Consider the following 14,382-nt stretch of genomic DNA (forward strand, 5'->3'; position numbering starts at 1 on the left):
AAAAAAAAAAAACTGCAAAATCTACTTACATGGGTCAACATGGAAATCTTTTTGATAACCAAAGACTCTTTCGTTTCTATTAATATTTATTTTGATAAGTTGATTTCATTACTGAGTGATGAGAAAAGAAAATAACGGCCCCGTTTGGTATCGGTGTTTAAACAATAAAAATTGTTATTTAAACACCACAACACGTATTTCTATATACTTTTTCACCCACACTTATTTCCACAAAACTTAAACAACATTATTAAAAATCTCTTACCAAACAAGCCTTACCTAATATCCAGTTTTTACCATATAGAAAACCACAAGACAAGAAAAAGTTTGATACTTTACGCCATTAATTTTCATTGTAGTCATTTCTTTAGTTTGGTTTTGCTTTGCTCCTTTTCTTTAAAAAATATATATACATTAAAGAGTGAGATTTTTCTGACTGTTTTACTTTAATATTCGTTGCAGTTTTTTGTGTTATTATCTTATGGTTTTGGTCGGTCTTTGCTCCACTTCTCCAACAAAAAAGAAAGAAGAAGTGCAAATTACACTCCCTCTCATTTTCTTTTTTTCTTTACTTTGTCCTTACTTGTTTTATTCTTAGTACTTCGTAGTGGTAGGAGATACAAATGTTATGAAAGCCTATAAATGTCACAAATCCATATATTCTACTAAGGCGCAACTCACTTTGCCATGTATGTATGGCTAGGGATGTGAGTAACTTAGGTTATGTTTGGTAACATTTTTTATTTTTTATTTTCAAAAACCTATTTTTGGGAAGATAAAGAAAAAAATAGTTTTCTTGTGTTTTTGAAATAAAAAACATGTTTGGTTAGTTGAAATTAAAAAGATAGTTTTTTGAAGAAAAAAAAATAGAAAATACTAAAATATGTTATTACTAGGATTTGAATTCTAATGCTAACTCATTAATGAGACAGATTCATTAAATTAAATGCATTTTTTTATTGACTTTTGAAAATTAAAAACTGAAAACAGTCTTTTGCATGTTTTCAGTTTCCTTCACAAATTAAGTTTTGAGAACAGTTTTTGTTTTCTGTCCATTTTGGGTTGTCAAACAAGTTTTTCAGTCTCAAAAATAGAAAATTATTTTTGAAAACCAAAAATAAGGGGAAAAAAAACAGTTACCAAACATACCCTTGGTTTTTATTTATAAATTTAAAAAAAAAAAGAGCTAAATTTCAAACTATACTCTTAAAGTTTGGAGGTGTTTAAATTTTATACCTTGAGATTTTAGAATTTGTATTTTTATCTCCTTAAGTTTGAAGGTGTTTGGATTTTACACCTTCAAATTTCAGAATTTAGATTTTATTCCTTAAAGTTTGGGAGTGTGGATTTTACACCCTCAAATTCTAAAATTTCAGGGTGTAAAATCCAAACACTCCAAAATTTCAAGAGAGTAAAATCTAAATTCTAAAACTTTAAGGTCTAAAATTCAAATATCCCTAAACTTTAGGGATGTAGTTTGTAATTTAGCCTAAAAAAAGGGTGGTAATCCGCATGTTCATACTTATGTGTTAGCTATTTTTTGTTTTTAGTTATAATTTTATTTTCTTTGCTTCTTTATTTTAGATATATATATATATATATACTCCCATATAGGTGTCTACATCTACAATTTTATATATATATATATATATATATATATTTCTTAGTATATCATCATAGTTGTTAATATTTTTTTAAATAGAAAAAATTGAATAAATATATAATTAAAAAAAATTGCTAGTTGGAAAAACAGTAATATTAGCCAAACTATCATACAAACACTTAATTAGCGTTCTCGTATCTTAAAAAATAATAAAAATATAGTTAAATAATTTTTTAATTAATATCTATATATATATATATATATATATAAAATGGCACCATTTAAAATTTTGGCATGAGGCCCACAAAGTATTGAGCCAACCTTGTAAAAACATGAATCAGGACACCAAACGACATGAGAATTTACTTGTCAAGAGTGTAATTTCCTAATTCCTTCGTCTCAATTTGTTTGTCTTGTTTGAAAAGTCACTTTTTAAGGGAACATTATTTATTGTCTTGTTTGCCTCACTAAAATGTATAAGTTTACAAAACTACCCAATTAGATTGATTTTTTAAATATTTTTTAGTTTTCTTTTCAAATTGTTTTGAAAATAAAGTAGGGGTATAATAGGAATATTAGTAAATTAATGACTTTTATTTTAATTTAGAAACAGGACAATATTTTGGAACATCTCAAAATGGAATAGAGGACAAACAAACTGGAACGGATGGAGTATTAGATTTGATATTATATTTATCCAAAAAAAAAATCCTATTTATTTTTTTTTTTTTTTTTTGAGAATGCTATTTAATTTGATTTTGGGAATTATTATTTTCACATTTCTTGTTATTTTTAGACCAACTTCTTTTATATGATGGATTGGATAAAGGATATATGATCATAAGTATTTCAAAATACGAAAAATAATGCCACCACAAATAGTTTGGGTTCCATATAAGCTAATAATTAGTGTCCCTAAAACAGGAGGCTATATTAGATTTTGAACAATGTAGCTAAGAGCCATGTTACTTAGTTGTAACTACAGAATTAAAAAACAAAAAACAAAGTAGATGCCTTCTTCCTACCATCTTATGGGCAATAATCTTTTTATTTTATAATAAAATTAAATAAAAATAAATAAAGGACAATAATCCATTGCTTCACAGCTTATCACAACCTGCCGCATTAATACTATAACCCAAAATAATTCTCTAACTTTTTTTTTTTTTTTTTTTGAGAAGCCCCTAACAATGGGGATTGTTATTGATTAATAAAATGGAGATCAAAATTGTAAACATCGTTCGTGTCTGGAGGAACAGACTCCATCCAAACGTCTAAGGGATTTGTAATAGCTCGTCTAGCAAGTCTATGAGCTACGCCATTACCTTGTCTCTTAACATGCTGAAAAGATACATAATTAAATAAAGAACAGAGGGAAATAATGTCTTGCAAGATATGCCCAAACGCGGAGTGAGACATATTGCCTTCCTTGATAGAGTTAATAATCACTTCGGAATCACCTTCAACTACCAATCTGTCAAATTCCAGCTCCATAGCAAACCAAAGAGCTCGGCGTGCTGCTAACACTTCCACCATCTCCACCGAAGCAGGTAGCAGAATCTGCTGTGTCATAGCAGCCATAACTAATCCGACATCGTTACGGATTATAATGCCAAGGCCAGCCTTGTTATTTTCTGCAAAGTAAGCTCCATCAAAATTAACTTTGAGAAAACCTGTTGGAGGAGGCCGCCATCTCACAGACCTCGCTGTGCGTGGAAGCTTCATGTGAATAGGACGCAGCTGCTGATATTCTTGTAAGCCGTCACTAGCCAAGGAGCTGATCTTAGCCAACGGGAAGGTCTCCTCCTCTGCCCGTAGCTTGTTTCTTCGCATCCAGATGAGAGAAAGCGTCCAAGCAAACAGAGCAAAACGTGATCTGTCCTGCTGGGCAAGCTGAATCACGTCCAAGAAAGTTGAGACGGCGTTAGTTCCAGCCACCAAGTCAGCAAAAGATACCTGCCAAACCGTTGAGAGATGTGGGCACTTCCATAGGGCATGTAGTGTATCTTCAGGTTCCAGCTTACACAGTGAACATGTGGTCTCTATTAACAACTTACGGCGGGCCAGATTGACTCTTGTAGGTAAGGAATCATTCCCAGCACGCCATAGTAACAGTCGAATACAGTTTGGAACCTCCAACTTCCAGATTCCATTCCATATGCTCTTCATTGGACCCATGTTAGACGAACTAGCAGTAGCACCATTTCCACACTCCATTTCCATGATCAGCTTGTATCCGGACTTGACGAAATAGACCCCATCATGGTTCCTCGGCCAGAAAATTTTATCACATCTGTTAGAGAAACTCAAGGGAATAGCTTTAATAGTTGAAGCTTCCATGGGCAGAAAAATCCTATCAACCTCTGCCTCTTTCCAACTAGACAGTTCATGATCAATCAAAGTGGACACCAAAGCTTCTGAGTTGGATTCCGAATAGGGAGACAAGACCCTGCCACTATCACTACCTGGTAGCCATCTATCATGAAATATCCTTACTGCAGAACCGTCACCAATCCTCCATCTCATACCCCGCAAAATGACATCCCGGCCTTTAAGTATACTTCGCCAAGCATAGGATCCATTTTTTTCCTTGGCTTCAAAAATTGATCCAGTAGGAAAAAATTTTGCTTTAAAGAACCTATAAAATAGGGAGTCTTGGTTTGAAGCCAATCTCCAAATTTGCTTGGCCAACATAGCCTCATTAAATTTTTCCAACTCGCGAAAGCCCAAGCCACCTTCGCTCTTAGGCTTACAAAATTTAGACCATTTCACCCAGTGAATCTTCCTTCTATTACCTCTTTCACCCCAGCTTTCTTGTGTATCGCACTCACGACACGCGTGAAGACAGTAGAAGACCATTATCTTCATTAATATTCCAAAGATAGAGGTATGTTAATGTCATTTGCATTGGCTTCTTTTGTCCTTCAATTTGATTACACTTTCGTTGTTGTCATTGTTTTTAATTTGGGCCTTTATTTGCCTCTACTCTCATCTCAAGACAGCAGCCCAACCCAAAATAGCAGATCTATATTTAGAAGCAAAAAATGGAGGTTCTTACGGAGACCGTAAAAGTGCTCGTTGAAAAAATTGTGGATTACTCAATTACAGCAGTCGGACGTCAGATGGGTTATCTGATTCGCTACAAAAAAAATGTTGACAATCTCAAGAACGAAGTTGTCGATCTCGAAGATGCTAGAGATGGTGTGCAGCGTAAGGTTCAAGCTGCTAGTTACAATGTAGAAGAAATTGAAGCTAAAGTCCAGAGGTGGCTGACACGTGTTCAGGGGATCAATACAGAGGTACAAGAATTCTTTGAAGAGGAAGGTCAAGCAAAGTTGAAGTGTTTTAATTTGAAGGCCCGTTATCAGATTGGAAGAAAAGCACACAAGATGGGATTGGTCGTCAAGGAACTCAAGGATAAGGCGGACACGTTCCCCACAGTAGGCCATCGTGTCCCTATAGAAGGGGGTACTAAAATTTCTATTAAAGGTTATGAGGACTTTGAATCAAGAAAATCAATTTTTGACGGAGTTATGGAGGCTTTAAGAGATGAAAATATTCCTGCCATTGGGGTTTGTGGGATGGGCGGCTTGGGCAAGACCATGCTCGTTGGAAAAATTGCTACACAAGCCAAAGAAAAGTTATTTGAAAGAATTGTTACAGTAGTTGTATCCCAAACTCCTGACTTGAAACAGATTCAGAAAGACATTGCAAATCAATTACAAATATCGGAGTTTAAAAATGAGGACCCTGATTTTCAAAAAGCACATTTGCTACGTGAGCGGTTGAAGAAAGAGAAGATTCTTTTGATTATAGATGATATTTGGGACGAGCTTGACTTGGAGGATCTTGGAATTTCTTTTGGGGATGATCACAAAGGAAGCAAACTATTGCTAACCTCTAGATTTCGAGATGTATTAGGCTTGTATATGGATGCTCAAGAGATATTCTATGTTGGAGTTTTATTAAACAATGAAGCAGAATACTTGTTTTCGAAGATAGTGGGTGATTTAGCTGAAAACTTGAATTTACAGTCTACCATGATTGAGGTTGTCAAAGAATGTGACGGCTTACCGATTGCCATTACAACAGTTGCGAATGCACTGAAAAATAAAAAGAATCCAAAAGTTTGGAAGGATGCCTTGCAACAGTTAAAAAGGGCAAATCCAACACAGATTAAAGGAATGCATGACAAGGTATACAAAAGTATAAAGTTGAGTTATACTTTTTTAAGTGAGGAAGCGCAATCTTTGTTCTTGTTTTGCAGTTTATTTGAAGAAGATATGGTCATACCAATAGCTTTGTTATGGAGAATTTTGGCGGGCTTGGACTTCTTTCAAGATGTTTGTACAATGGAACAAGTGAGAAATAGGGTCTACTCATTGGTTGAAAGACTAAAAGATTCTTGCTTGTTGTTGGAAGGTAATGGAAGTGGTACATTTAAAATGCATGACGTCATTCGTGATGTTGCCATTTATATTGCAGACAAAGATAAGGAGATGTTAACCATAAGAAGTTCAGATGATTTGGAAAAATGGTCAAATATGAAAAAATTGAAAGATTTCATCGGAATCGCACTTTTTGGTGTTAAGTTCAGTGATCTTCCTAAAAAGTTGGAATGCCCACAACTTAACTTCATTTTATTGGGTGATAAAGACAATTCTTCGGCAATCCCTAATCACTTTTTTGAAGGGACGAAAGAGCTCAAAGTTCTCGTTTTGTTTGAAGCATGCCTTTCACTTCCTTCATCCCTTTCATGTCTTCACAACCTCCAATCGTTGGTTTTAAATAAGTGTGAGTTAGAAGATGTGGCTATAATTGGAGAATTAAAGAATTTGAAAGCCCTTACCCTATCAGGGTCTGACATCACACGTTTACCTATTGAAATTGGTCAATTGACTTACCTTCAATTGCTGGATTTGAAAAGATGCACCAAACTTGAAGTTATTCCACCCAATGTATTATCGAATCTTAAAAGGTTAGAAGAATTATATATGAAGAGTAGCTTTAATCAATGGCAGGTTGATGGAGAAAGCACAGAAATAAACAATACTAGGGTCTCAGAGTTGAACCATTTGTCACTCTTGACCACGTTGTGCATTCATATTCCCAATGCTAAGATTCTACCAAAAGCCTTACTTTTTGAGAAATTGGAAAGATATGAAATATTAATAGGTGATGATTGGGATTGGGATAGTGACAGTGACAGTGATGATGAGTTTGAAATCTCAAGAATGGTGAAACTTGAACTTGATAGAAGCTTTCAAGTAGAGGATGGGATTAAAATTTTATTGAAAAGGTGTGAATATCTTGATTTGTTTCCTGGGGAGGGTATTAAAAATATTCTTTACGAAGTTGATAAGGAAGGTTTTCCACAATTAAAACATCTCTATGTTCGAGACAGCACAGATATTCAATACATCATTAACTTGATGGGGTTTCAATGTGTTGTCTTTCCTCTCTTGGAATTTCTTTCGCTAGACAATATGACAAATTTGGAAAAGATATGCCATGGCCATGACCAACTTGCCATGGGGTCTTTCCGTAGATTGAAAAAGTTAGAAGTGAGCAATTGTGATGAGTTGAAATTTGTCTTCTCCTTAACCATGCTTGGATGCTTTTCGCAACTTCAAGAAATAGTGATTAAGAATTGCAAGGTAATGAGCGCAATTGTTGCGAAGGAAAGAAAGCATGAGATACAAGTCAACAACATCACTGACGACGTCAAAACAAATATAGTGGACTTCTCTCAATTGCGTTCTCTGGATCTACAAAATTTACCAAACTTGATGGGTTTCTATTCTGATGTTGATTCTCAACTACATTTCAGCGGAAAGGTATCATTATGATTTGATATATTTTAATGAATTTGATAATCTTCACATATGCACATATTTTAAGTTGAGCATGAAACCGAAATTTCACTGCTTAAGTGTCTCGTACATATATTTCAATAAGTATAACAAGATTTATTTAAGTGATAGATTCATTTTTTAAAACAAGGCTAGATCAAAACTATCATTTTCAGTCATTCTCTACTCCTATTTGGCCTTTTCTTGTTTGGTAATATTTTAGTTATTTATTTTTTCCTAAGAAAACGCAGCTTTTATGTGTTGTTTGTAATGCCTTAATTATAGATAAGAGTGCAAGGAGTTTATCCTGGAGGGGTGGCATACCGCCACAAATGATCGTTTAGGAAAAATTAAAATGGCTATTTGTTATACACAATATTACTTACGAAGTCTGTATTAGAGATAATTGTTGGATATCAGAAGTTAGAGATAATTTTTGGAATAAATATGATAATAGTGATCATTTGATAAACATGTTAGGGAGATAAATACATTGGGGAGTCTTCAATTGAGTAGTTAATATAACATATAGAAACATGTTTAAACTAAAAGGTATAACCCATGAGTATGAGCTCAACTATATTATATTAACCACTCATTCTTTTTATCATTAGTGCACAATGATTTAACTCACATATTCCACAAAGTAGTGCACAACGATTTGACAATTTCTCATTATGTGACTTAAACCCAATTCATAATATATTTGTAATATATATATACACACACAGGATCTTTGAGTTAGAATTTTCGCGAAAACCAGATTTTACTTAAGATTTCAAATGATTTTTTTATCCCTGAAAGCAATATTATCTTTATTTTGTGAGCACATACACCACATTTTAGAAACAACTTTAAGAAATAAACTTTTGTATCGCCACACAATCTATCTTCAATTATAAGGCAGGTTTATTTATTTATTTTTTAAAGCTCCTTTCTCTTATTAGCCTGCTTCATATTCTAGTAACTTTGTTTTTTAGAATATAGACAAATATTTGTCTATGTAATGTCATATCCCCACCATTAATCTGATTTAATTAACTTTTCCCATTTAAACAACCTCTGTCTTCTTAGCACATAAGATATTGTACTTAAGTTTTGTCCTTATGTATAATGATTATGACTTTCACTTTGATAGAAAGTATTGATGCCATTAATATCACCATTTCCCATGAAATGCTAGATTGACATAATTTGCTTAACATAATTTGCTTACAAAATTTCTTTGTAAGGGAATATGTTAGACAAACACAATGGCACATATCACACCAATCTTCCTATTAGTCACTAATTAATTTTCTTTGTGTTCGTCAAACTATGCCAATCATATCCTTTTTATTTTCTTAATTAACTTATTTGATCATTTGTAATGTATTTAGAAAGTTTAAATTATTTTGTTTAATTACTAATGCTAGGTCCAAACTAAGTTTGTTTGCCATAAAAACCTAGAGGGAAATTTAAATTTTTTTTAAATTGCCATTTTGAGCTTCACTGCAACTAAAACTGCCCCCATTTTCAACTCTAAATCTCGCTTTAAAAAAAAAAAAAAAAAAATCGGTTTGGGTTGGCAGAAACCCACCCCATACCCAGCCCGTGCCCATACCTCAATGCCTCCCACAAGTTCTTAATTTGAAAAGAGTTATGTTTCTCAAAAAAAAAAAAAAAAAAAAAAAATTTACAAAACCATATTTGGTTTAATCCGCTAGACGTGTTCTCTCTCTAGAAAACACAGCTTTTATGTGATGCTTGTAATGCCTTAATCGTAGATAAGCGTGCAATGGGTTTATTCAAATCTTCATTTAGAAAACATCAAAATGGGTAGATGAGATTTTGCCCTAAACGAGATTTTATTTAAGGAATTCAATTTCTTTTTTTTTTTTTTTTTCAAAAAATCTTTGAAAGCAATACTGTTATCTAAATTTCGTGCGCACAATATCACATTTTAGAAAGAACTCAAAAAAATGATCCTACTGCCTGCCACTCATCTCTCGTCATTAAAGGCTGGTTAATTTGTGTTTCTTTTCCCCATTTCTTTTATTAGTTTCTTCCATGTTCTACTTGCTTCATGGTTTTTTGGAATTAACTTTTCCCATGTTTGTCTCTATGTCTTAAGCATGTATGGACTAAGGTTCTTGAAGCAATTTTAACATTTCAAAATTTGCGTGAAGTTAAAGTTTCTCGGTGTAAAACTCTGAAAAGTCTATTTCTAATCTCGCTGGCCAAGAGTCTTGAACAACTTGAGAGTCTACATATAAAAGATTGTGGATTAATGGAGGAAATTGTTGCTTTGGAAGAAGGATTGGAAACAACGACCGAGTTTGTGTTCCCACGAATAACCTCTCTAAGTCTTGAATTGTTGCCTGAACTCAAGTATTTCTATCCCGGAAAGCACACTTCAAAGTGGTCATCATTGAAAATTTTGAAGATATGCAAATGCAACAAAGTGAGGATTGTTGCTTCGAATGAATTAAGCTTCCCAAATACAGATGGGTTGGACCATCAACTTCCAGTTCAGCAGCCCTTCTTTCTTATTCAAAAGGTATGGATTTGTACTTAATTGTTTCTTTATTAACATGGATATCCAAGAAAAAAAAAATAATAATAAAAAAACAAAAAACAAAAAGACTAGTCGGACTGCATACTAATTTCCAGCTGTACCATAGCTGTATTTTTATTTTATTTGTTTGGATATAGTACCATAGTTGTGTTGAAGCTATTACATACTAACTTTTAACTAAGCAATTCTTGCTCAAACAAACATAGCTACATTTAGCCAACCTCCAAACAAAATAAAATTAAAAAAAAAAAAAAAAAAAAGCTACATTAAGTAAATGGTCGGAACAAGAAATTAGCAGATATGTATTGGGGAAGTCCATGACCACTTAATATTATATATATATATATATATATATATATTGTCTTGCCAAAAAACCAATAAATTTTAGATTTCTTTTTTGGAAAATTTATAGAAGACTTAATTGAGATGTCCAAATGATAAAACCTTATATAAAAAGATTTTTTTTCAAACTAATTAGGATTTCATATGTGGTTATTAATGTCTTTATATTAGAATTTCTCTAGTAGATTCCAATTAGTTTAATTGATAAAATATTTTGTTCTTAAATAAGAAATTTGAGCTAAACTAAAAATAAATTTAGTATCTTGAATTGATCAATGGGACCCTTTTTTATCTTTTATTTTTCCAAAAAATAATTTTAAAAATAAAAAATAAAAAATTGTGCGCATTTATGTACTCATACTTTTGTGCTTGAGTTATCTTGTTTGGAAGCAAATCCCTTAAAAAGAAACTATTAAACATGTAAGAGGGAGTATCTTGTATAACAACTATATAGGAATGGGTTACCTTTTAAGAGGGGAGATGGGAATTCACATTCACCTGAGAAAATGTTATATATAATTATTACATAGGATAATAAATAGAGATGCATCGAAGCACGTTGCTCTCCCTCTCTAGATAGCCACTTGATTTACATACATTCAGTCTCACTTGAAATTGTTGGGAATATTATCCCAAACTTGCTTAGAGAACACTAACTTCTGCTTTCTTTTGTTCAATACTTCGATCTTTCCCAGGATACATTCCCTAACTTGAAAGAATTGAATTTGGATTGGTATGAAACCATGAATCAGACAAATGGTCAACTTTTTGGAGAGTTCTTTTGCAAACTAGAAGTTCTCAGATTGGACGGCAAAGAAGATAAATTGATAGCAGGCCCTTCGGTATTTGTTGAAGGATTACGCTATCTTAAGTCTCTTTCCGTCACTAATCTTTTCTTCGATAACGAAGGACAATACGCTTGGACGTTTGAACGTTTGACAGAGTTGAATCTATATAGAATGCCCAAGTTGATGCTTTTGTGGAAGGAAAACTCTGAACAAGGTAGGGCACTTCAAAATTTGGAGGATCTGAGAGTATCAGAATGCGGCAGATTAAAAAATTTAGTTCCATCCTCAATGCATTTCCGAAATTTAAACATTTTGAGTGTATGGAAATGTCATGGGTTGATTAGTTTAGCAACTTCCTCAACAGTCAAAAGTTTGGTCCAACTCAAACGATTGTCTGTATCTGAATGCAAAAGAATGAGAGAAATAGGCACAAACGAGGGAGAAGGTGAAGCAGGAGATGAGATTTGTTTCAATCAATTGGAAGAATTGTACCTTGATGATTTACCCAGTCTGAGAAGCTTCCACTTGGGGAATCGCACCATCAAATTCCCATCACTGGAATATGTATTTGTGATCGGATGCCCGGAAATGAAGATCTTCTCTGATGGAGTCCTAAGCATGCCGAAGCTAAAGCAAGTTGGACTGGGCGAAAAACTATTGGTACTGCAAAGAAAACTATTACCAGAGGAAGATGTGAATAGCGCCATAAAAAGATTTTGGGAGGAATACTATCATCCATACTATGATCCATGCGTGCAACAATTATTCACTGAGAAGGTAATGTTCTAATGCTTTTATTTCATGTATTTTTTAAAAGCATTTTCATTGGAGTAGACACAAGGAAAGTGGCATGCGCTGTGGACCCAATGGTCATATATCCTAATTTCTAAGGTAACATAAGGTTATTAAATATATGTGTAACACTTGCAATTCTTAATATTGCTTTGTCACTAATGGTCGCTAATAGGTACTGAAGATGATAAAATATTGGGCCTGATGGGCTTACCTTGATGGGCCTGACGGATTGGGTCTCTTGGGCCTGTGTGAAGATGGTCCCAGCTTTGAAGGCCCATCACTGACTAACACAGTAAGGGCCCATGATCCGAAACGTCCATAGCCCAGAAAAACCCTAAGATCCGGAAGTGGGAATCCTTGCTCACCACGCTTGGAAGAATTGGGAGTGGAGTCCCACATTGAAAAGATGTGGAAACCAAAAAGGAAAAGTCAACCCTCTATCACTATAAAAGGTCTAATACCCACAGAAATCGAGGTACGCTTTAATTGACCCTCTCTAACGCTCTAAGTAAAACAGAACAATTCTAACTTGACCGTCGGAGAACCTTTGGCCGGCACCACACCGGTGCTCCCTGAAGGACGTCCGTCGATTGTTCTTGTCGTGCAGGTTCGATTCGAGTCGCGAGTACGGTGTGACCTATTGGTGACAATTTTCGACGTCATCAGTTGGCGCCGTCTGTGGGAATCGAACCCACGACCACATGGTTAAAGCCAACTGATGACGTCGAAAATTGTCACCAATAGGTCACACCGTACTCGCGACTCGAATCGAACCTGCACGACAAGAACAATCGACGGACGTCCTTCAGGGAGCACCGGTGTGGTGCCGGCCAAAGGTTCTCCGACGGTCAAGTTAGAATTGTTCTGTTTTACTTAGAGCGTTAGAGAGGGTCAATTAAAGCGTACCTCGATTTCTGTGGGTATTAGACCTTTTATAGTGATAGAGGGTTGACTTTTCCTTTTTGGTTTCCACATCTTTTCAATGTGGGACTCCACTCCCAATTCTTCCAAGCGTGGTGAGCAAGGATTCCCACTTCCGGATCTTAGGGTTTTTCTGGGCTATGGACGTTTCGGATCATGGGCCCTTACTGTGTCACCTAGAGACCTTCAAGACCCTGATGCACCTTCAGGGAGTGGCAGACGCAATTATGTGTAGGGCATTCCCTACAACCCTGAAGGGCGCGGCAAGGATTTGGTTCAGCCGACTAACACCAAACTCCATCGGCACCTTCAAGGAGCTGAGCGCTCAGTTCACTACGCACTTCATCGGAGGACATCGGTATAAGAAGTCCACAGCTTGTTTAATGAATATTAAGCAGAGAGAGGAGGAGACGCTACGGGCCTACATATCACGCTTCAATAAAGAAGCGCTCTCGATCGACGAAGCCGACGACAAGATATTGGTGGCAGCGTTCACGAACGGGCTGAAGGGGGGTAAGTTTTTGTTCTCCCTATACAAAAACGACCCAAAGACCATGTCAGAGGTGCTTTACAGGGCCACCAAGTATATGAACGCTGAAGACGCACTGTTAGCCCGAGAAGACAGACCCAAGAAAAGGGATAGACAAGAGGACTCCCGACAGGACCAGGGGCGGAAGAGAGGACGGATGGGAGATCGGAGGGAGGAGAGACGTCCAAAACCAATGGGCGGAAGGTTCACAAGTTTCACTCCGTTGACCGCCCCGATAGACCAAGTCCTAATGCAGATTAAGGACGAAGGATCCCTGACGTTTCCGGGAAAGCTGAAGAGTGATCCCAACAAAAGGTCCAGAGACAAATATTGCCGCTTCCACCGTGACCATGGTCACGACACGGCTGACTGCTATGATTTGAAGCAACAAATCGAAACCCTTATCCGACAAGGGAAATTGAAGAAGTTCGTCAGTAAGGAGAGAACGGATCAACCCCCACAAGAACAACACCCCCGTCGAGAGAACGAGCGACCAAGGCCCCCATTGGGGGACATAAGGATGATAATTGGAGGAACAGGTGCGGCCGGATCGTCAAAAAAGGCTCGCAAAACATATCTTCGGATGGTACAGAATGTCCAGTTGGCGGGTACAGTGCCAAAAATGGCAAGAAGGGAAGGCCCCATCATCGGGTTCTCGGAAGAGGATGCAAGGCGCCTACACCATCCACACGACGATGCCCTCGTCGTCACCTTGCGAGCAGGCGACTACAACATCCACCGAGTGTTGGTCGACAACGGTAGTTCGGCCGACATCTTGTATTATCCGGCGTTCCAACAAATGAGGATTGATAGGGAGCTGCTGATACCAACAAACGCCCCGCTCGTTGGTTTCGGAGGGAGTAGAATATTCCCTTTGGGTGCAGTCACGTTATCGGTGACAGTAGGAGATTACCCACAACAAATCACCAAGGACGTAACATTCTTGGTGGTCGATTGCTCGTCAGCCTACAATGCTATTACTGGGCGACCCACGC

The 14,382-nt window shown here is 36.1% G+C and overlaps 1 protein-coding gene and 1 long non-coding RNA gene across 21 annotated transcripts in view; one reads left to right on the forward strand and one right to left on the reverse strand.

Moving 5' to 3' along the window:
* The window catches only part of LOC126717219 (uncharacterized), a 38,547-nt gene extending 27,493 nt beyond the window's left edge, over positions 1 to 11,054 (reverse strand). The window contains exon 1 of the long non-coding RNA XR_007652464.1: positions 10,853 to 11,054. This is a non-coding gene — a long non-coding RNA (uncharacterized LOC126717219). The remainder of the gene's footprint in view (positions 1 to 10,852) is intronic.
* Positions 1 to 14,382, forward strand: part of LOC126717216 (disease resistance protein L6-like) — a 129,450-nt gene that overhangs the window by 105,854 nt on the left and 9,214 nt on the right. For 13 of the 20 annotated variants that reach the window (XM_050418676.1, XM_050418675.1, XM_050418674.1 and 10 more), the window contains one exon: positions 11,635 to 11,919. The exons of 3 other annotated variants lie outside the window; for them this stretch is intronic. In XM_050418676.1, the coding sequence (XP_050274633.1) occupies positions 11,635 to 11,919 (285 nt within the window). Of the gene's footprint in view, positions 1 to 11,049; positions 11,920 to 12,033; positions 12,110 to 14,382 lie in introns of all 20 variants that reach the window. 4 more of the 20 variants (XR_007652463.1, XM_050418678.1, XM_050418677.1 and 1 more) reach the window with 4 other exon arrangements.

The sequence above is a fragment of the Quercus robur genome, chromosome 3 (assembly GCF_932294415.1).
Source record: "Quercus robur chromosome 3, dhQueRobu3.1, whole genome shotgun sequence".
Classification (NCBI taxonomy): Eukaryota; Viridiplantae; Streptophyta; class Magnoliopsida; order Fagales; family Fagaceae; genus Quercus; species Quercus robur.